We start from the raw sequence: 23,292 nt of genomic DNA, 5'->3' as shown, positions 1-23,292 counted from the left end.
GCAGGGGGGCTGAACAGGGCCTATTGTGTGCCGAGGTGAAGGAGTCGCTAGGGTAAGAAGGTTTGGGTTACTGGAAGGAGGTTCACCATTGTGAATGGAAAGGAAGGAGAGGAGGGCAGGTGCAGAGCCAACCGCTGGGCATCAGGGTCGAATTAGAGTGGCCCACTCCACGGATTAGGTGTCTGCTGAATAGAGCTCAGCGGGTATCCAGTCCAGGACCTTCTTTGTGAAGGTCAGGCTTGATGGATTCTCCAAAACGTGTGATGCTGGATACTTTGACCCTGTTCCCACAAGGTGCCCTCCTACTGCAGAGAAACCTTTGATGTCATTTCTGTCTCTGTCTCTTGCAAATTATCTTAAAGGTGGTATGCCCCACTCACCGGCAGCCACACTGATACTCTGCCCCTCCCATGTTCAAAACCTTCGGGTATACTTACTGCAATGATGGTCTTACGGACATGAGCTGACGTGGAATCGTGACGTGGACACCTTTGGATCTTTTGTACTCTGTGTAGGTTTCTCCTTGCGGCAAGCCGACATTCTCAAAGCTCCTCAAAGTTCTACATTTTTCCCTGCTGCGTAGGTACAAAATGTTGAATGTGCACAGGCAGGTGTAAAAGGCCCCACTCACTGTCTAACTTAAGAGCTATTGCTTTTATCTCCCCTTTGGTCAATCTTTCAGCATCAAAGGTGACATTTATTAATTTTGTTAAGAGCTGATTGCACCGTCCCATCCCACAAGACAAAGGTCACAGACTGAGTCATCGAAGTTGCAGTATTGCAAAAAGGATGGATGTGAGTGAATGATTGTGGGACTCAGAATTCTTCAAATGAAATCAGGTCGTACGAGTCGCCTGACCAGGTTCAAAGGTGAAGGTGTATGTGCCTGTTCAGAATGGCCACACACACTGGTTGGGTGAGCGGGCGAGTTTACGGGCCATAAAACCAAAACGATGAGCTTTCAAAAAAATGTGCAGGACAGTCCGTCTTAATGATCTGATTTGATGAAATTAAATGGATTTGCCTGCAATCTTAACTAAGCCTAAAATGCTCTGTTGACGCTGAAGAGTTGGGTGGCAATCTTTTAAGGTTCGTCACTACAAGCAACCGTTTTACATTTACATATAGTTATTTAATGCGTTATTAACACAGATATATTGATTAGCTCAGCTTCAAGTTGACCACCAAAGTATTGAGAAGAAAAAAAGAGTGTTGTGATTTCCTTTCAATGTCTTCTGTTCCTAGTGAGCCGTTTTGAGGGTCACTGAATGGGAAAGCAAGAGCGCAAGCGCGACAAACCAGATGTATCAGCGATCTCGATCTGTCCCACTTCTACATCCTCAACATTTCCCAAAACCCTACATCAGGAAGCTTCCCCCGCCCAGTGGGTCATCTGTCTTTTATTTTTTTTGGTCCCTCTTTGTGCAACGTTCTCTTTCAAAGGTTGGTAAATAGTATGTGTCCATTTCCACGACAAGACGTGGGAGGTATAAAAGAAGCCTCCACAGAGAGCCTCGGTGCTGCTTAATGGGAGCCCGGGGCCTGCCCTCAGACCTGGAGCCTTTCACACATCTTGTTCCCTGCCTCTCCAATTACTTCCACTGTCCTCCTGCAACAAAGACCCAACTGACTGCCCTTTCCTTCCCAGACCCTATCAGCGTGGATCCACCTGAGATTTACCCACGCTATCTCTCCAGCATCTATTGAAATGAAGTGTCTTGTATAACCCTGTAAATGAGGCTGTTCCTAATTAAAAAAGGGGGTACACAGAGTATCCAAAGTGACTCATGTTAATTCTGTAACTCTACCTACCACTGAGCTTGAAAAGCAAGGTTTCAGACTGTGTGTGTTTCTGGTTTTTGTCCATAAATGCCCCAGAGTGAGACTGTACTACTAGTTTTTGTGCTCCAGTGCCCTGAAGCTGCCCTAGCTGCACTGAATGAACTCTGGTAAAGTCTTTGCCACAATTCAGGTCCAATCCACAGGCAAAGTCTCTATTGTATACTTGCGAAGGACTTCTCAAACAAATAATTCAATAACACTGTCCACTTACATTGAACTTATCCCCAAATGTTTATTAAATGCTGCTTCAGATGCTTTGTTTGAAACATTATTCAAATGTCATCGTTCCACAAAGATAAAGGCTGCAGTGTTTCCTCCAAATTTTTCCAGCAAAGACATATTTTATCATCATTTGGCACTTTGCAGGTGTTAATGACAGATCCTGCACAAAAGGCTTGACATTCATCCGTTATGAGAGCCTCTCTTTGTGCTAAACATTCCTTTTATACTGCATTTAAAATATGTCCTCAAGCAGTAATTCTCTTTGGTTTTTCCACTTCCCTCCATCATTTCCACATCTCTGACATCTCCTCTCCTCTTCTTACATATTACTCCGTTTCCACTCCCTCTCTTCCTCAGATTCCTATGCTGTCCCTCCCCTCAACTCCCTTCTCCTCCCCACCTACCCCCCTTCCCAAACACTGATCTCAGATTAAGTTCAACAGTATCCCAGGTAAAGTTTGCACCTGCTTTTTTAGGCAAAGCTCCTTCCGCAGCTTCAACAGGTTATTTTCAATCTCAACTTTTTTTCGTGCAAGGAAATCATCGTTTTACTGCTCAACACAAACCTTTTGGATTGTTGTTGCTTCTGCTGATAACCCTGTGGGGCTGGGTTTGGTCAAGAAGTGTTCTTTTATCTGGACATCCAGCTCCTCTACAGACCCCTCTTCTCTTTTCATCACTTCAGCAACTATCACCTCCACTGCCTCATTTTACTCCCTCCATCGCCACCAATCTGTGGATGGTCCCTTGCTGAATGGGACACATCCATAAGGAGGTTGCCAGGTTAGACGATTGAGGTGCTTGATGTCCATCTTCTGAAGGCAGGTGAGAGCATAATTTCCTTTTCTACTCGTAATTGGTTTCTTTATTCATGGCCTGACTGTGTGGCAAAAGAAACCTGAACTTTCATTATTACACTCTCTAGGCTGCTGTTGGTGATATCACTTTTGCTTCATGGTCTAATATAATTGCTGGTATCGAGAACAACCCTCTTAAAACTTGGAGAAAGTCTACTTCAGCCCCCTCCCCATCATCACAGGTTATGATCAAAGCTCAACCAAATAGTGATCGTTTCTACTCACATTATTTATTTTTGGGATTTTTAGTATTTCAAAAGCTAAAAACAAACAAATACAAATGTCATAGGAATACAAATTTGTGTAACAGAAATTATCTAGTTTGTTTCTTGGGACCCCTTTTGGATCCCAAAACACAGGTTGGGAACCACTGATCTGCTATTTACCCTAATGTCAGTTGTTGGAGCCATAATGTAGTTTTGTTGTTTTCTTATGTCTTTGAGGGAAACATGGGGTGTGTACACATGCAGTCCTGACATTGAACAGTGGGTGGCACCTTAACCTAAATGTGCATATATGCAAGTGCCTGGTAATGAGGATCAGGTGTGTGTGTGTGGACAGTTTTTGACCGTGTCAAGGTGTTGTGTCAAAGTATCCTGTAAAGTAACCTGTGGTACTCTGTTAAGGTGTCGTGTCAGCAGGCATGTCAGTGAGAAGTTTCAAGGTCTTATATTATCCTGTATTCTGTTACGGTATCAGTATTCATTTGAATAAATGGATCAACGGATCTAAAGAAAGACAGCGCATTGGACATTGAAATGTTTGTGGAACACGCGTCCGAACAAGTTCTCCCGTTCGCCCCCCAGTGGCTTTAAAATGGATATTTGTTAAAGTCAGTACATCAGTATTAAGACAGAAAAAGACAAAAACCTTTCACATAAACACAATTTTGAAGTCAAAATTCGGACCAGTTAAGCAGTTAAGGTTTCCAACCTGAACTGCAAAAAAAGTACCTAAATTGAATTAATGAGCTTTAGAGAGTGAACTAACTTTTGATAAAGCATGTGGCTTACCTGATACAATAAGAGTTGTCTCTATTTGAGCTTTACCCCTGAGATAAACATGTTGGAGTGGCTTGCTCATCTTTTAAGTCCCAGGGGCTTTATCTTAATTGCCCCACTAAAAGGCAACGTGTTAACGCCACTCAGATAAGATGGAGAGTCAAAAGAGCAATTGTGTTAATCTTCCTGTTGACAATGTATGATGAGAGGCTGATGACATTAGAGCAGACCTCTCTCTCAGCAGTGCTCACTAACATTGGCCCACCTGAACACAATTTACCATCAAGCTGAATAGAACTCACATATTAGAGAGAAGATTTGAGAGAATTATCCTCACATACCTTATGTATCAACAGTGTTGTATTCAGGACATTAAAAGGTAAGGCTGTGGGTATATGTGGAATTATATGTACGTGTAAGACGCCTTATGACGTTCACTAGTAGCTAGCAGGCCAGCTTGCCAGTGATCATCATTCAGTTATCATTTTGATAAATCGACCATGCATAAGAAACCTTGGCAGTTGCTTTCTCTTCTAAAAGTTGGCAGACTAAATCTGGTGACAGAAAAAACAGTGGTAGTACCCAAAGTTATATCAGTTAAGGGTCTGGCTCATATCCGCTGCCATTATCACAGGTTGATGCTAAATGCATGCTGGGATACTAGTGGGGACTTCAAATTGTGACTTTTTATTGTTATTTTGTGAAAGTTCAAAATAACACAATTACAGACACATTGAGAACTGGGGCAGAATGTCTCAGAAGGTCTATGATATCTATGATATCCAGTTTTATCTGTGTAAAGTTCGCTGTGATGTATATGCACATTAATGTTTAAAAAATAAAGAGTTAAAATGCTATATGGTGATTGAAAAATCTGCCAACTTGGCTGTACACTCTCCTTTGCCAATGGGAAGCTTGCCAAGCCCAGCCCTGAAGAGTCCCAAAGGGCCACTGCAAGGACCTCGGCAATTCAAACCTACTTACTTAAAGCCATTAGTGCCCCAGTGTTTACGCCTCTCTCTCTTTAGCCAACAAGGCATGGATGGATCCCAAACAGAAGTGGTAATGAGGTCCTAAGCAGCCTTGCGGCTTCAGATACAGAGACACTGGAGCAGAGCGGGCCAGTTCGGTCAGCTGCAGGGAATCGAGGCACAGAGAGGCCCGTAGTCCACTGTTGGCGGCTCACATGGGACTGTAAGGCAAATGTGATCCTGACACATTGTTCTGGCATGTATAATGGGGCCTTTTCAGGGCTCCTCAGGGGAGACCTGGGAGCCTGATCTTAAAGAAGTAATGTGACGTTGGTTTGATGGTTCTCCCTCCTCTCCACTTTTGTCTAAGGGCCTCGTTTATGAGAAGTTGTCCTATGACTCATGTCTGCCTGCATTTCTATTAACTTTAAGGAAAAGGCAAGACAGATAATGTGACAGTTGCATAAACATCTCATTCTGTTTCTCTGTTTTTTTTAAGAATGGTCAGGCCAGGCTGTCCAGTCATTCTGCTCCACATCTTCAGCATCTTTGTACAGACGGGAGGTACGAGTCATCCTCCACATCAATTCCTTCATCTTTTAGGGTGGAGAAAAGTCCATTTAATGAGCTGTTTATTCTCCTTTTAGGTACTAAGGATATCCTGTATCCGTATGGACTCGGCCATAGGGATCTAGAGACTCCAAAGATGGATGATGGGAGTTCGGTTGAAATTACTTTGCTCATTCACTTCATTTTCTTCAATATCCCCTACCGTTCCATCTATGTAAGCCTTGATCAAAACTCTTATTACTGCACAGAAATATATCATCCATCCATCTTAAAATGATTTATTGCAATGTATGAAGCATGAAATACAACCCTGTGTGTTCTGCCCACAGATCAACAACAACGGTGTGATCTCCTTCAACGTGCAGGTTAGCCAGTTCACACCAGAAGCTTTTCCCCTGAGTGACAGTCGATCGTTCATTGCTCCACTTTGGGCAGATGTGCACAACGGCATCCGCGGAGATGTGTTCTACCGAGAGTCCACCGAACCAGAAATACTGGAAAGGGCAACGCAAGATGTCCGGAAGTACTTCAAAACTATACCCACTTTCACAGCCACTTGGGTCTTTATTGCAACATGGCACCAAGTCACCTTCTATGGGGGAAGCCAGACAACCCCGGTAAAGTCCAAACACATTTCCACACACGAGTGTTTAGTTTAGATTAGCTAGGTCTGCTAAGCTGTGGAAGCAGCAGTTATATCGAGAACATTTTGTTCAGTGTAAATTTCTGAAGAACTGGGTTCTCAAATGCAACTTTGTAAATCTGCTGTTTTTTTTGCAAGTGAAACATTTGTTGAATGTTGAAATGTTTCGTCTCTGTTGGGGCATTCTTCTTTTTAGTATGTTATGTTGTTTTCTCTTTTTAAAACTATTTTCATCCTCCTGTTTGATTAAAAGGTGAACACATTCCAAAGTGTACTGATCTCAGATAGCGTGACGTCCTTCACCATGTTCAACTACGGAGAAATTACATGGAGCACGGGAACAGCCAGCGGTGGAGATCCTTTAACAGGACTGGGTGGGACGACAGCTCAGGTATTCTCACTATGGCTGTAGCCATTTCATACATATGTTAATCCTTTCAATGATATTGACAAACATTTCACCTCACGACCCTCACACCTTTCCCCTTTTCAGTCAGGTTTTAATGGTGGAGACATTGGTCACTTCTTCAACCTGCCGGGATCACGGTCAAATGATGTAGTGAACATTGAACAGACAACCAATGTCAATACCCCTGGGCGCTGGTTCTTCCGCGTAGACACTGAACTGGTAGATCCTGCCAATGGCTGCAGCTACAATGGTAAGTTAAAACATCAAACACTGATATTTATGTCCACACAGGCTTCTCTTATGAAGAACTGTACTTGTAAATATCTCCTCTGTCTTCCATACATCCTGTCCAGGGCGTTTTTACCGACGAGGGGAAGTTTTCTGGCTGTCTGACCAGTGTTTACAGCGATGCCGCTGCCTTGACATTAACAATGAGGTGCAATGCCACGAGGCTCCATGCGGGCAGCTGGAGACCTGTGAGCAGCAAGAAGGGGCCTTTTACTGCCAGCCAACCCGTTCCAGCACTTGCGTGGTATTTGGTGACCCTCATTACCACACCTTCGACGGCTTCCTTTATCACTTCCAGGGAACCTGCTCCTACCTGCTGGCTCGGCCCTGCTGGGAGGTGGCGGGGCTGCCTTTCTTCAGCATTGAGGCCAAAAATGAGAACCGTGGGGTCGCCTCTGTTTCTTGGCTTAGAGATGTCACAGTGGAGGTGTATGGTCACAGAGTCATGTTACCCAAAGGCAGTTTTGGAACAGTCCTGGTGAGAATCTGTGGACCACGTTTTTTTGGGTTGGAGTGTTAAGTCGGGTTATGTGGCTGCATTTAGAGTAGTTTGGACAGTAAACCAATCACTAATCATCTCTTGGATGCATCTACCTGGATGAATCATAATATCCGAGTACAAGCAGACAATACAGGATTTAAGTTTGAGAGTTTTGTCATAATAAAGGTAGAAGAAGAAAGTGACAGTATTGTAACTGCACCAAGGTGTCTACCATTATCCTTTGTTCCTTTTCTGATTATTCCTTTCTTCATCTCTCTAGGTGGACGGCTTGGTGAAGACTTTACCGGTCCAACTCCAGCTTGGTGCTATCAGGGTATACCAGTCTGGGGTTGCCATTGCTTTAGAAACAGACTTTGGACTCTTGGTAACCTACGACGGCCAACACTATGCATCCATCTCCCTACCCAGCTCCTACTTCAACAACACTTGTGGCCTTTGCGGTAACTACAACGATGACCCCGCCGATGATCCTGTGCTTCCTGACGGCTCGCTAGCAGAGAGCGTAGTGGAATTAGGGGGCAGCTGGCGAGCAGAGGACACAGACTGGAGGTGTACAGATGGCTGCGCCCAGAACTGCAGCGTGTGTGACGCTCTTACGGAAGCCTTCTACTTTCGCTCAGACTACTGTGGGCTCATCAACAAAACCGATGGACCTTTTAGGGACTGCAGAGCTGTAGTGGACCCTACGGTCTTTGTGTATAGCTGTGTATATGACATGTGCAGCAACAGGGATAACATCACCACGCTCTGCCAGGCCATCCAGGCCTATGCTCTGGCCTGTCAGGCCCTTGGTGTCACGATACGACCGTGGAGATCTCGTACCTTCTGCGGTGAGATTCAGTTTGATTCAGTTTCCGTAGATTCTTCATCTTACACTCATTCACTTGTGTTATCTGACATATTTTTTTCTCTCTTACTGGTTCTCAGCCTTGTCGTGTCCGGAGTTCAGCCATTACCAAGTTTGCACAAGTGCCTGCCCGGCCTCCTGCTCGGACCTCACCGCTCCCCTGTATTGTGCTCACCCTTGCACTGAGGGCTGCCAGTGTGACCCGGGCTATGTTCTCAGCGGCAGCCATTGTGTTCAGCTTGAGGACTGTGGCTGTGAGCACAACGGCCTCTATTACCCTCTTAATAACACTTTCTGGGCAAGCCCCAGCGGTGAGGAAGGTGAATGTACCCTCCGCTGCACCTGCGGGCCTGCCGGGGAAGTCTCCTGCTTCAACGATTCCTGCAAGGAGGGTGAGGTGTGTGTGGTGGAGGTGGGCTTGCTGGGTTGCTACCCTCGGAGGGAGGGAGTGTGCTCAATCAACCAGAACTCGGTGACAACCTCCTTTGATGGCACCTTCCTGCTGATCCCAGACGACAGCTCCTACTACCTGCTGAAGCTGTGCAGTGCAGTGCCAGCTAATGGCTCGATGGTTGAGGTGAAGATGGGCAGGCGGCTGGTGAACAAAGGCCCCACTTGGAAAAGACCTGTGGTAGTTACAGTGGCTAACCTGGAAGCTCAGATGGGAGGGATAGATTTTGATATAGTAAAGGTTAGTATTTTCTCTACACAGCAAAATCCTTTTTGTCATCTATGTTTAGCTGTTGCATACCTATGGCTGTGACACCTTTTGTGTTCCAGGTGAATGGTGAACCAGTGGTTCTCCCATATGTCCATCCGATGGAGACAATGATGATCTACAGAGCACCAGGCAATGCTACAGTGGTGGAGTCCCGTGGTCTGCTTCGTGTCCAGTACACTCGCCAGGGATACCTTAACATCTCCCTCTCCACCCTCTTCTACAACGTTACTTGTGGTCTATGTGGCGTCTTCAATAGCAATACCACTGATGACCTTCGTCTTCCAAATGGACGCCTGGCGGAGTCTGCTGAACAGTTCACAGAGGGCTGGCGGTCCATCGCTGATGACCTCACCTGTAATGGTGACTGCGATGCCTTGTATCGGATGTGCACAGACTTGCGCCTCTACCAGAATCCTTGGATGTGTGGCAACATCAATGACCCGGGGAATAGTTCATTTCTGGCATGTCATGCAGTGGTCAACCCCTCGCCATTCTTCAGGAACTGCTTGTATAACATGTGTGTAAAGGAAGGGAATCGTTCAGCCCTGTGTTCTTCACTGCAGGCGTATGCCACCGCCTGTCAGGATGCTCAAGTAGGCCTCGCTTCCTGGAGGAGCGTCACCAACTGCCGTGAGTTTATACATCTTCACTTCAATGTACAGACACTTCCAAACCTGTCTTACTTTGTTGTAACTTGTTAGCAAGAAATCTGGTCGACACATCAAAAACTGAAAAGGTTTTTTTTAATTTGTATTAACATATACTACATGACATTAAGTGAGGGGCATATTTCTTCAAAAAATCTTGGCTAGCAGTTTCTTTCTGCTTCCTGTCGCTGTGGTAGATACACAAATATACCAGTATTTTCATATTTAATTTCCTCTATAACTACCTATACTGTCGTTCCCTTTTTTGGAAGCCAAAAAGTTAGTATTTTCCCCATGTAAAAATACCAAATTGAACTTTACATGTCATTTTGCTTTCTGAAGAACCTGAATATTGATCGTGTTGCTAGCATCACAACACTGATGTTTCTTAATTGTGCCCAAATCAGATTCACAGGCCTGTTTCAGAGCAGTCCTTTTGACAAAGCTGGAAAAGCACAGCTGGAACTAATAACAATGACAGTGACTCTGTTCCAGCAATTATTGAAATGCAATGTAGCAATTTATTCATTTATTCATATATTAGTCACACCTGTGTTTGACAAGTGAAATTAAAAAGGCCTACCAGTAATCTTCTTTATATCCACTCCCCCAGTGCTCAATAGTGTTGCACTAATATTTACCTCTTCTTTAAAAGTACTCCACCAAATTCTCAAGCCTTGTGGGCTTGAAAGGTGACTCTGTAAAGCTTGCTCCTTCGCCGACCATTGAAACTTTTCAAAATCACTTCTTCAGCATAATCCCCCTCTCAGCTCTCAGCAATCATATTTTTATGCCAAAATATGGCTCAATTCACTGCTTCCGTTTGTAACTAGCAGCACAAAATAGGATCGTAAGAACATACATATGGATGGACGCTCGTGTGGTGGTTATGCTGCAGGAGTGGTTTGAGAACACAAACATTTTCTTTTGCCATAAACTTGTTCACCAGTGGATTCCGTTGTAACTGTGGTGAGTCCAAGCTGTCTACATCTGCTACTGAGGGGAGAGATTAAAACTCCTCAAAGCCTCCATTCAATCCTACAGTGGGCGACTCAAATCAAAGGTTTTTGGAGGATTATTCTTGTAATATGGTTTTGATCGTCTTTGCTCCTCTCCTGCCTTCTCTTCCAATGCTCTTCTGTCTTAGCTCTTCCCTGTCCACAGAACAGTCATTTTGATGAGTGCACCGGTGCCTGCCCTCTGACCTGTGCCAACTTAGATGAACCTGAAGAGCCATGCCCTCTGCCATGCCAGGAAGGGTGTCAATGTGAGGAGGGCTTTGCACTTCGAGATGGCCTGTGTGTGGCACGCAGTGATTGTGGCTGCATGAGCCACGGGCGCCAGCTGGTCACTAATCAGACTTTCTGGACGGACTGGGAGTGCCAGGAGCGCTGCTACTGCAATGGTTCTGACAACAGTGTATACTGTCAGCTCGCACCCTGTTACCCTGAGGAATACTGCAAGGAGAACGACGGCCTGTACTTTTGCCAGCCGCGCACTGAGGCCCTGTGTGTGGTGGCCGGTTATGGACATTTTCTGCCATTTGGCGGCGTCCCGTTTGAACTGCAGAGTTCTTGTTCTCTTAGGATGGCCACCACCAGCTGTGGGAGAGAGAACAGGGACCACGCAACCACGGGTGAAACATTTCCTCAATTTAAATTGGCAGCTCGTAATGAGGAAAGGGACACAGGCCAGGCTATTTGGGTGAGGGGCTTTCTACTGGAGGTCTACGAGTATGAGATTGAAGTGTCTCGAAGCTACAAAAACACTGTCACGGTGAGTGCATGAAGGGTAAATTAAACAAGAGCTATGATTATATAATGTGTTCATATCAGGGAATGCCTGTAATATGCATGACCCCTGAAAGTCATGGTTGTTGTATTTGGGAGGACATGTTATTTCTAATCAAGCCGATTGAATGACCAGGCAGAGGGTGAATTCCTCTTTGATTGGCTTAAGGTGGATCTAATTTCAATGGGCATCTTTTATCAGGCTGGATTTGGCTCAGACAAAACCCCGACCCTGAGCGACATTTGGACTGGGTTCACAAACCGACTAAAAGATCTGAGGAGGAATATAAATGACACACATAACCCAATGCCCACACACACACACAGACACACACTAACCAGACTCTTTTTTATACAATTAGATTATACTGTATGAGAAAACGCATATATAGAAGCTCTTTCAGTGAGTCTTAATGTTATCCACTCATCCCCTGGATTTCCCCTACACACTTTGAAAACATGCAGGTCAGTTAGATTAGAAACTATGACTTGGTACAAAAAAATGCTTGTCGGAATGTGTGTGTGTGTGTGTGTGTGTGTGTGTGTGTGTGTGTGTGTCAGCTGGTGTGCATCCTAGAATAACAGCTAAACCTGTTCAAAGTAGTTCAAACCAGTTTTATTGAATCTCTCTTCTCTCAGGTGAATAAGGAGCGTTTGAACCTTCCTCTGAAGCTGGGCCCGGGGAAGGTCAACATCTTCACCTGGGGCATGCAGCTCATTCTGGAGACAGACTTTGGCCTGAAGGTGGCCTTTGACTGGAACACTCTCCTCCTGTTGACGTTGCCCCGTGACCTGTACAACGCTTGCTGCGGCCTCTGCCAGGGCATGCCCTTGTCCCCTCCTACCCTTACCACCACTGACTGGGGCATGGCCTGGGCAGAGAGGGACACCTTCTGCCAGGTGGGCTGTGGAGACTCCTGCCCACGCTGTGGCCTGGGAGAGACCAGCGCAGCAAATGACTCCCCTCTCATGGTGGCTGATGCCAACACGAACAGCGACACGGACAATGGGGAAAATGAAGTCGACACAGGCATACGCTTCCACATCGGGAATGGACTGTATGTGTTTGTGGAGCCGGAGGCGGTCAGGCTTTGTGGGCAAATTGTGGATCGAGGTGGTGCGTTTGCACGTTGTCACAGCAAGGTGACGCCAGCGTTTTTTTATCAAAGCTGCCTGCAGGACACCTGTTTGGACCAAGGAGCTCAGGATACAGTCTGTAACTGGCTGCAGATGTATGCCAGCACCTGTCAGACCCAAGGGGTGCCTGTTACTGGCTGGAGGAGCGACACGCCGTGTGGTGAGTGCAAGTCTGGGCTCACCGTAGATTATTTTATTTGTCCAGGTTTCTGAAAACTTGTCTTTCCAGAGAAAATGTCTGTTAACTGTAAATAAGTCCACAGAACACACTGTTAAAAGTTTTAACTGGGACTTTTTTTTGGTGGAAAGTAGTTCCAGTGAACTCCCCTAAAACCAAAGATTGTCTTTTTTCAACATTAATGTTGGTGTGGGTTAAGCAAATGAGATAAGAAGTGTTAATTAGTGGGCTTTAGGTAGGATTATTCTTGAACTTTGGATGGAGCACGGCTGTTTCCTCTACTTCTTGACCTTATGCTAAGCTAGGCTAACCATGCCCTGACTCATCTCAAAAAGAAAGGGAATAAGCATGTTTCCCACAATGTTGAACTATTCCTTTAAAGAGCTGCCATAGAGCCACATAAGCTCTATAAGTGGACTCTCCAATCAAAACTCCACAAATATTTACCCTTGAAAAGTCATACTGGAAAATGTCCTATGTGCACAATGTATTCAGTGCAGTCGTTCCCTAATATCTTTGCCAACCTGCCTGCCCCCAGTCCAGAGCTGTTCACCTAACAGCCATTACTCCAGTTGTGTGTCGGTTTGCCCGCCCCAGTGCGCCCCAGCCCGCGGCCAGAGGGACTGCAGCCAGGACTGTGTGGAGGGCTGCCAGTGTGACCAGGGCTTCGTGCTCAACGGCAAGGGCTGCATCCTGCCTCAAAACTGTGGCTGCTACACTGATGGCAAGTACTATGAGGTCAGTCTCACATCCAGCACTACACGGAATTAACTCACGTTAAATCAGGCAGGTATTACAATCTATAAAGGAAAACCTTCACACTAAACTTATGAATTGCAATGTTGCATCAGAATTTAGAATTGCTTGAATAGCGCTAAAACTAAAGATTATTTTTTGTTGATTTTGTTATTGATTAATTGATTTATTATTAAATAGATGATAGGCTATAGAATATGGGAAAATATATAAAAATACCCATCAAAATTTCTTATAGGGAATATATCACGAAAAACTCACTTTGTTCAGTGTTTTTGGCAATCAACTAATACCTTCAATGTTTCTGCTCCGGTTTTAACGGGAATCTTTCTTTATTTCAGCCCAAACAGCTGTTTTGGAACAACGACTGTACCAAACGCTGCCAGTGCATCGGACGAAACCTGGTCCAGTGCGACCCGAGGCGCTGTAAGGCAGAGGAAGAGTGCGCCCTGCGGTACGGAGTGCGGGGCTGCTTTGCGCGGCGCTCCCAGCACTGCGTGGCGTCTGGCGGTGGGGTTTTCAGGACCTTCGACGGAGCGTCGCTGCGGCTCCCGGCCTCCTGCTCCTTCGTCTTGTCCACCAACTGTCATAAGCTGCCCGACCTCTCGTTCCAGCTCATTGCTAACTTCGATAAATGGAGCACACCCAACCTCACCACCATCTCTCATGTCTACCTTTACATCAATGAGGAGAATATACTCATCTCTGGCAGCACTGTCAAGGTGAGAGAAGCGTTGGGCTCTCGTGCATTTGTCAGTACATCAGCCAAATTTTGGAAATACGGATTGACCTTGTTATGATTTCTACACAGCAGTTTGGTTAAATTGCATTGACTCTGAAATCGTATCTTAACAGTCACACTAATAAATATTTTATGTTGACAACAGATAAACTAGTTACATGTAATGTGAAAGGTGTTATATATATAATTATCACCTGACTTTTGGTGTCTTTCAGCTCATTGTTTTGGTTTTATGGTCCACAACTTCAATTTGTCCTTTACTCTCAAAATTCTCTCTATAATCTTGTCACCAAAAAAAGCTCTGATAAACCCACTGTACACTACCTGACCAGCACCAAATAGCAGACCATAATTAAGGATGGGTTTACAGGCAATGGGTGGCTAACTTGTCATCCATATCATTTTTACAAAGCCATACTATGTCAAACGTGGCTTAAAAAAAAAGAATGCAGCTTTAAAACGGGCCTGTGTAACTGTTGTTAAACACCGTGGCCACAGGTAAACATTATGGGACAATGATAAATGCTAATCCAAGGTACTGACTCAGTAATGTTACAACCCGTTCTCATCCCAACTTGTCACATACTGATGCTTGGTCCCTTAGCGTCACTTTCTTATACTCTGAGTATAAGTGTGTCAGTGCCAATACGGTCGCAGTAAACACATTAACATCGTGAATTCAGACAAAAACACTTGCTTAGGTTTAGGAAAAAAAGATTGTGGTTTGGGTTAAAAATGCTACTTTTGTCAATTGAAAGTGACACAAAGAAACATTGTTTGTTTCACACAGGACATGAACAGCTGCCTCCTAGTTGAAAGTCCTGTGTTTGTTTGAGTGGCTAAAACCCCTTTTCTTTATAAGAGGAAGTTTGTGATATTTCTTCTTTCAAATACTACTTGGTCTTGCTTTGATGAAATGATTATCTCTATAGGGAGACGATTTCTTTATATCATCCACTTTCTTTTCTTCTGGCTATGTGCCGTCTGCCTTTATCAAACCTCTCCTCTGGAAACTAAACAAACGGTCCCAAGTCAAATCTGCCTTTTCTTGCCAGAGTACTTACAGTCCAATTTACCAATTACCACTAATAGCCTGGTAGAGCTCCTCAAGTTGAAGCTTTAGGCCATAACATTCCACTGAAAGTGCACTCACAGAGGAAGATAATGGGTTGCTGATTTTTTTAATTTAGTCTTAATCCTGCTTGATCTGAGTGAGCTATTTACAGCACGTTTTTCTCAACTGCCTTAAGAACTATGTAGGTATTAGCGATAATGGGCTAGGGTCATATTTGCCAGAACAGTAATTACAACACCGTCATAATCTTTGCTTTGGGCTTTCATCTTTTCCTTTCTTTTCTGTTATATGCTACACCTCAGTGACATCCTTTATGACAATTAAATCAGTTTATGCAGATGACACCCTAATCTACATCCCTGGCCCAGGTAATCACGCTTGCATGTCTTCATATCTCTCAGGCAGGAGAAAAAAACTGCAATATGTGTTGTCTACATCACTTTGGTACATTAATTGCAAAAGATTTCACTCATGGTTTCATCTGCAAATCCCTCCTCATGTTCAACAATTAAGGACATGACTAAAATTATGATATTTCCTTATTCTATGAGAATTTCGAAACATGATTTTGACCTAAGGACATGTCTCAGACTTCTGACCCCAGCTGTAAAACATGGTTGAAAATGACCGAAATGAACTAAAACTAACCCACCATAATCGGTTTATTTTAATTTCTGTTACTAGAGTTTTTAATTCTAATAAGTTATGTATTAAGGAGTAACATAAGCAACGTCACCGTCATCAAATTTGCAATCCTGCTTGTGTCAAAGGGAAGGCCTATTATTACTTCGGTGACTGGTATGTAAGGGCGTGTTATGCTGGCCACTGAAAATAAATGAAATAAAGTGACTTATGTCTTATCTCAGATATGTAAAGACGCCCATCTCCTGTATATTCACAGGTCAATGGTACACCAGTATCAGTACCGTTTCTAACTGGGCTGATGACACGTCTGTCGACGTCCGAAGGTTTCATTGTCATCGACACACCCCAGGACATCCAGGTCCGCTACAACCACTTTAACACCCTGAGCATCACGATGGGCCAGCGGCTTCAGAACAAGGTGTGTGGCCTCTGTGGGAATTTCAACGGAGACCCCAGTGACGACTACATCACCTCCAGGGGGAAGCCGGCTGTCAGCGCCCTGGAGCTGGCCCAGAGCTGGAAGACCAACGGTATGCAGAACAGGTGGGTGAGGCTTACAAACATGTACACAATTTACTTGTATATAATCCTACAACTCTTGTGAAATTTTTCAGACATCAAAACGCAACATTAGAGCTGTACCAATCAACATAGTTAAAATGACGACATGTATTGTGAAAGGGGTCCGTCATAGTGACGAACTCTCAGAGATTCATCACCTAACTTTGCAGCCCACAAACTCCGATCTCATCCCTCTCCATAGTTGGCTGCAAGCTGGTTTAGAAAGTGAAACATCTCGCAGTTAAAGAGCAGATATATCCTTCAGGAGTGGGTGGAGACCAAAACAGAGTTGGAGGGAGAGTGAATATTCGTCGGTTGAACAGAAACATGAATACAAATGAATGATCATGTTGCGCCGTTGACATTGGTTTGGGCTGATAGGCTGGCACATTGTCCAGCAGCAGTGATTATAATGTAGTAGCGCTATTAGGACCGGATACAATTGGGACTTCTGCTGTATAGCTTGGCCTGTAAGTTTAGAGACTATAGGACATAACCGGCTGGCTGCTGCTCATTTCCTTTGTCATGCGGCCCCTAAAAAAAAACTAAATATAAATTGCTCTGTTTTTCTATCTGTACAGGAAAGTTTGTAGATGGCTTAACATATACTAAAGTTAACTGACTTCATCACCAACAATGTTTTTTTTTTAGTTTGGCGTGATGATTTGTTGTTGCCCACCATCACTCAAATGCTCTTTCTGCCATTGTGTGTCTTTTAACCAGTCCTTGCTCAGTGTACATACAGTATTTACAGATCGGAAAAAGTGGCACAAGCAAATAAGAACAGTGATAAAATAATAACTTTGATAGTTGGCCGTTTGGTCTTCCTCCTCCAGTTGTGATGAAACCCAGTTTGTGGCTCTGGCTCAGTCCTGTGACAACACGGCGGTGCTGGCGCTGCAAAGTGAAGATGCCTGTCAGAAGCTCACCCAGCTGAAGGGTTTCTTCCAGCCGTGCCACGGCCTGCTGGATCCCCGGCCCTTCTACCAGTCCTGCTACCTGGACGGCTGCTACAATCACCGCAAGGCTCAGGTCTGCGGCTCTCTGGCGGCCTACGCAGAGGCCTGCCGCTCCATGGGCACCCTCACCACCAAGTGGATCACCCAGGAGAACTGCTGTAAGGGCACCGCGAGGCACCAGCCTCTCTCAACACACACACACACACACACACACACGGCTCTGCATGTCTCTTGTAAAGATTTATGGTTGGCAGATGAGTGGATGAAATGTTTTTTTTTTTTTAAATACTGGACAGTAAGAGGAAACTAACCTTTTAAGCTAATCGAGATGAAACTATAATAGTTGGGCGTTAACAGGCTCTTGTTTTTTCCTCTCATTACTTAAACAAGCCTTTGATATTATATTTAATATTATAAGTAGGCAACAATAATTAGAATACCGGCATTCAGGCTCCCTCATGTGGCTCAAAGGTGTACTGCCAGAAGTAAACATTAAATAAGAGAATATGGAAGAAATTCTACAAATGTATTTCTCCTGCATCTTTGTGAATGATGAATATGCGTGTTAACTTCTTGAGCTAACAGTGTGTGTGACAGCTAACATTGTGTGTCGACCTGTCTTTAGCAGAATGGATCTACGACCCCTGTGCAGGAGAGATCTGCACAAACTCCACCTGTGAGCTGGAGAGCGATGGTGATCTGTGTGGCTGCCCGGAGTTGCCTACCAGCACTGGAGGTGAGTGCTTCACAAGGCAACGAGGTATCATCACATCTTTCCCCTGTTTTAATCCTGACCAAGTAGTTTGCTGTAAATTAGGGGTAGCCAAACTTTTTTTGATTCTGGTCCACATACAGAAAAAAATCTAAGGAGTCACAGGCCACACAATAGTGAATGAGTAGTTTTCAACCAGTGACACTGCAAAAGCAAAATCAGTCTCACGCTGCCATGTGCAGTACTTGATGTCTGTCTGTGTGTCTGGCAGGTGATGATGACATCATCCAGGCGGAGGTGAACTGTAAGCATGCTCAGATGGAGGTCTCCATCTCCAAGTGTAAGCTCTTCCAGCTGGGCTTTGAACGAGAGGACGTCAGGGTCAACGACGAGCACTGTGCCGGCATTGAGGGAGAAGACTTCATCTCCTTCCACATCAACAACACTAAGGGACACTGTGGCTCCATCGTACAGGTCAGCTTACGTTCATTCATTTTCTTACTTGCTTCACGAGTGTTGGCTGTTGTGATTACTTTGCTTTCTAGCTAGATCGGCTTTTTTTTATAACCGTGGCACAAAGAAGTGCACGCTAAGGCCGGCTTACCAGATTGATCGTGATCTTCTCATCTCACTTGCTTCCCTGTTTTCCTGACAGTCGAATGGCACACACATCATGTATAAGAATACTGTGTGGATAGAGAGCGTGAACAACACCGGGAACGTCATCACCAGAGACAAGACCATCAACGTGGAGTTCTCCTGTGCCTACGAACTGGACCTGAGGATCTCGCTGGAGACTGTCCTCAAGCCCATGCTCAGGTCAGATAGAGCACAATGTAGAATAATAGTTGTACTTCAGTTAAAACAAAATGTCTATAACAAGCAGCTACGTTTTCTCCTCCAGTGTGATAAACCTCACCTTACCGACCCAGGAAGGAAACTTCATCACCAAGATGGCTCTGTATAAGAACTCCTCGTACCGAAACCCGTACAGGGAGGGCGAGGTGGTGCTGAGCACACGAGACATCCTCTTCGTGGGCGTGTTTGTGGAAGGGGCAGATGAAAACCAGCTCATCCTCATAGTAAACATGTGCTGGGCCACGCCGTCCCGCTACAGCAGCGACCGACTCCGCTACGTCATCATAGAGAGAGGGTAGGCTTGGACACCCCACAAACACACACACACAATGTAATCCTCCTTAGCATCACACACACACACATACAACTAATGATTTTTCTCATTGCTGATTAAATTGGGGGACGTTTTAAATGAATGATTTGGCCGATAAAATATCAGCAAATAGTGAAAATTGCCTATTATAATGTCCCAGACCCACAGATGGTGTCTTCAAATAGCTTGTTTTGTTCAAAACAGTTAAAAAGCCAAAGATATTTGATTTACAATGATATAAAGCCTCAAATCCCAACACCACAACCAGTGGATGTTCGGATTTTTTGCTTGATAGAAGCTGAAACATTGAATCTCTTACCAGATTCAATCATCGTTTCAGCATTGTATTTTTCATAATGCTACTTACTATGCTAAGACTGTAGGGACCTGGTGAAATATTTAAATAAGTTCCCTTTTTAAATGAGATATATTGCATTCTCTGTAGCACTTTCTATGACTATTAATGCACTTATGCACTGTGCGAAATGTTTATTCTTCACACCCCCGGTGTGTAGAGGCCTTAAATCTGCAGGACTTGAAGCATGAGACAGTTAGTAGAGCGAGTTTGGAAGGGTCCAGTCTAGCATCAGTGTTATATAGGGTGATGAATGTCCAATAAGGAATTTAAGGATGAAAAGAACTGATAGAAAGCCAAATTTTAAAGTAGCAGTGCCTACTTTTTGCAGTATGAAGTGTAGATGGTGGCTGATGCTGTGGCTAAAGGCCAATGGACACTCAACACAGTCTATACCTGTCTCTCTCTAGGTGTCCAAACATTAAGGACAACACCATCGGCATGGCAGAGAACGGCGTCTCACTCACCTGTCGCTTCCACGTCACCGTCTTCAAGTTCATTGGGGATTACGATGAGGTCCACCTCCACTGTGACGTCACCCTGTGTGACTCTGAAACACATGCCTGCAAAGTGGTGAGAAAACCTTAAAACCTCAGAAGTGAAAAGTGGTGATGAAACAATGTGTGCTGTACTGATGTGTGTGTCCTGTGCATCCAGAACTGTCCACACAAGAGACGCATGTACTCGGAGGACAGTGATCATAAAGAGCACATATTGTCTGTGGGACCCATAAGAAGGAGAGGTAAGTAAGGTATTTTAAGAGCTGACCTACTAGTTGTCATAATTCTCTTTGGTATTCCCTCTTAAATCTGTGGAAATCTGCACAGGAGTCAAAGCAAAACAACTCATAATTGAATTTCTCATATCCTCAAGAAACATTTTAAATACATGAACGATGTTGTCCAAGTTCCCGTTACAGAAATGATTAATTTCCAAATCTAATTCCAACACTTTCCACAGCTATTCAGTCAAATTCCAAAGCTTTTTGGGGACTTTCATGACTCCCCTGTGACATATACCTTTAGAATCAGACTGGTGCAAGGAGGAAAACGGAGGCTGTGAGCAGATCTGCTCCAGTAAGACGACCGGACCGGTCTGCAGCTGTGTGACTGGGATGCTGCAACGAGATAGGAAAAGCTGCCGGAGTAAGCACCAGACACACAAGTACTCACGAAAACACACATAGTACTGAACAAAGCTGGTTAATGTCACGTTGCGTCTTGGCACACGAGTTAGAATTCACATTCATACCAGACTTGAACTCAAGATGAAGAGTGATTATAAAGCAGAGCGCTGCGATGATCTGAGTTAGGAGAAATGCTGAATTCATCTCAACTTGTGTATTACTTGTTTACATCTACGTCTCCCTCATTTTTCCAATAAGCCTCGCTTGTCACAATCTCTTTATGAAACACTCTGATGTTCACAGGAGCAGCCTGTACAGCTTCACAAGTAACACAAGCTGGACAATTGGTGCAACTTTGATACCGATTTGATCAAGAAATGTTGGTTTATCTCATTTACCTAATGTACTAATGTACCACATGTATTAATTTATTTAAATATATAACAAACAAAACTATATACGTATATACAGTACATATGTATATATACACAACACATATTTGATGTAACACAAGAAAAAGTGCCACCGAGCGTCCTATATAATTAATTGTTTCTTCTTTTCCCAGCTGTGAGCTCGAGCTGTAACCTCACACCTGCGGTCTCTCTGCTGAGCATCAGCGCTGTGATCTCCATGCTCCCGGCTCGTATTCACACTCTCCTCTCATAACACCCTGCGAGCCAAGGGGACATATGAAAAAGAATAAAACACAGAGAAGACTTGAAGATGCACAACGTTTACCAGCATTAATTAGCCAGTAGATCAGCTGTGTTCCAGTCGAAATATCCAAACAGGACACTGTGCATTCACAAATGTTTGAGTCCACTTATTATTGATGAGACCCGAAGGTAACTAAACGAGAAAAGTAAGTCCCTCCTCCATTATTTTCATACATCAGGACACCTCACTGTGTATTATCATCTACTTAAAGCCAGTATGTGTCGAGATTTTAACATCTTTGGCTCTTTTTTGTTGAAAGATGTGTACATTAGTCTGCCACAGTGTATTTTTATACTACCACCAGATGGCGCCAAAGTCAGACATTTTCTTATCCCTGTTATATTGTGTTTAAGGCAGTCATTCCCATAGACTTGTTCAGGACCCATAGGTAGGTTAATTAGGGTCGCCAAATAAATTTGCAGAACTTCCTCTGTAGTCTTTTATTCAACATTTAAATCTGCAGTACACCTTTGAGACACATGACGGAGCCTTAATGTTTGTTCTGATAATTGTAGCCTACTTATGATATTGAAACTAATATGACAGGCTATCTATCGTACGTTCGGTTCTTTTTAACTGATTAGATAAAACAAACAAGAGCCTGTGAACTATTATGAGGCCTATTGTGAATTGGGTCGGGCCAAGAATTGATACCTCAGGAAAATGAACAGCAGATTATTAATCAATAATGAAAAGAATGATTACATTCAGCCCTAAAAGCAGCAGACCTGCATGTATCCTGCATTAATTACCATGGTCAATACCATCCAGATGTGTCATAAGTTATCCAGGTGTGTCTGAAATTAAAAGTGTATGGATAAAAATTCTTCTGACTTAGACAGTAGATCTACTGGCTAGCTTTAACCAGAGCACAGCTGATCTATTAACTTCCTATTTGAACTACTCTAATTATAATATACATCAGTTTGTGGCAGCAAAGAGGAAAGGATGATGTATTTCATAATGTAAAATGAAGTGAGTATTTATGTGTGAGAAGGGCACCTTGTGAAATGAATACTCTTATTTTTAACTCAAATTTTGGTTTCACAGATTAGTGCCCAGGTTGTAAGATATGCAATCAGTTTTTATTCATTTTTATCACTTCTATCTTAATCAGTTGTAGTGTTGTAACACTTCTGCCATAAATATTGACTGTTGGCTGTGACTTGTTGATTCATTGAGCATGTTGCCTGTAAAGATGGACATGTGAGGGCTTATTATAATACTGTCAATGGTGTAAGGTTCTCTAAGCATGGTCCCTGGTCAATGTGTCCTATTTGGCACCTTATGCGTTCTCAATGTCAATCTGTGTCACCACACGTCTGATGTAACCCTTCAGTGTTCTCTACTGAAGTTTTGGATTAGTTAGATGGCAGTTTTTCATAGGTAGGCCTGTTTCGCTACCTTCTATGTACAAATGTACAGTCATTTCCTGTCACGTTGGTAGTTTATGTCATGACTTTTTTTTTTTAATAACACAGCATCTTTGTTTGATGCTTAAAAAACATGACCAAAGGATGTTTTTTTTCTTTGAGAGCAGTGCCACCCGACTTTTAATAAATGAATAAGTTCTCAAAGTCAGTGCGAGTCGAGTTTATTTGATGCAGCTATGGCCATTCGGGGCTACAAGAGTGTTGGAAGAAGTATTAATCTTTTTCTTAAAGGGCCAGTGTGTGGCATTTTTGGGAAGTATGGGCAGGAATTAAATATTATATTCATAACTATGTTTTCATTAGTTTATAATCACCTGAAACTAAGAATCGTTGATATTACGTAATCATTTATTAGATGATTACATTTATCAAAATAAGCAAGGAAACTAAAGTTTAAAAAATATATGAAAAGTAG

The 23,292-nt window shown here is 43.8% G+C and overlaps 1 protein-coding gene across 1 annotated transcript; it reads left to right on the top strand.

The window, feature by feature from the left end:
- The first annotated feature begins 5,393 nt into the window (after positions 1–5,393).
- tecta (tectorin alpha) lies at positions 5,394–21,655 on the top strand. Its single transcript, XM_031869050.1, has 23 exons — positions 5,394–5,463; positions 5,541–5,677; positions 5,793–6,080; positions 6,360–6,497; positions 6,600–6,765; positions 6,869–7,281; positions 7,565–8,135; positions 8,233–8,843; positions 8,933–9,466; positions 10,775–11,296; positions 11,950–12,607; positions 13,164–13,363; positions 13,723–14,103; positions 16,100–16,386; positions 17,241–17,521; positions 17,989–18,099; positions 18,347–18,549; positions 18,731–18,894; positions 18,980–19,228; positions 20,012–20,174; positions 20,259–20,343; positions 20,627–20,746; positions 21,293–21,655. The coding sequence occupies exons 1-23, from the start codon at positions 5,394–5,396 to the stop codon at positions 21,391–21,393; spliced, it is 6,453 nt and encodes a 2,150-aa protein (XP_031724910.1). The 3' UTR covers positions 21,394–21,655.
- The last annotated feature ends 1,637 nt before the right edge of the window (positions 21,656–23,292 follow it).

The sequence above is a fragment of the Anarrhichthys ocellatus genome, unplaced genomic scaffold (genome assembly GCF_004355925.1).
Source record: "Anarrhichthys ocellatus isolate YVR2014 unplaced genomic scaffold, GSC_Weel_1.0 scaffold45, whole genome shotgun sequence".
In the NCBI taxonomy this organism is placed as follows: Eukaryota; Metazoa; Chordata; class Actinopteri; order Perciformes; family Anarhichadidae; genus Anarrhichthys; species Anarrhichthys ocellatus.
Note: the sequence above shows the minus strand (reverse complement) of the source record. Positions and strands in the feature narration are given on the sequence as shown.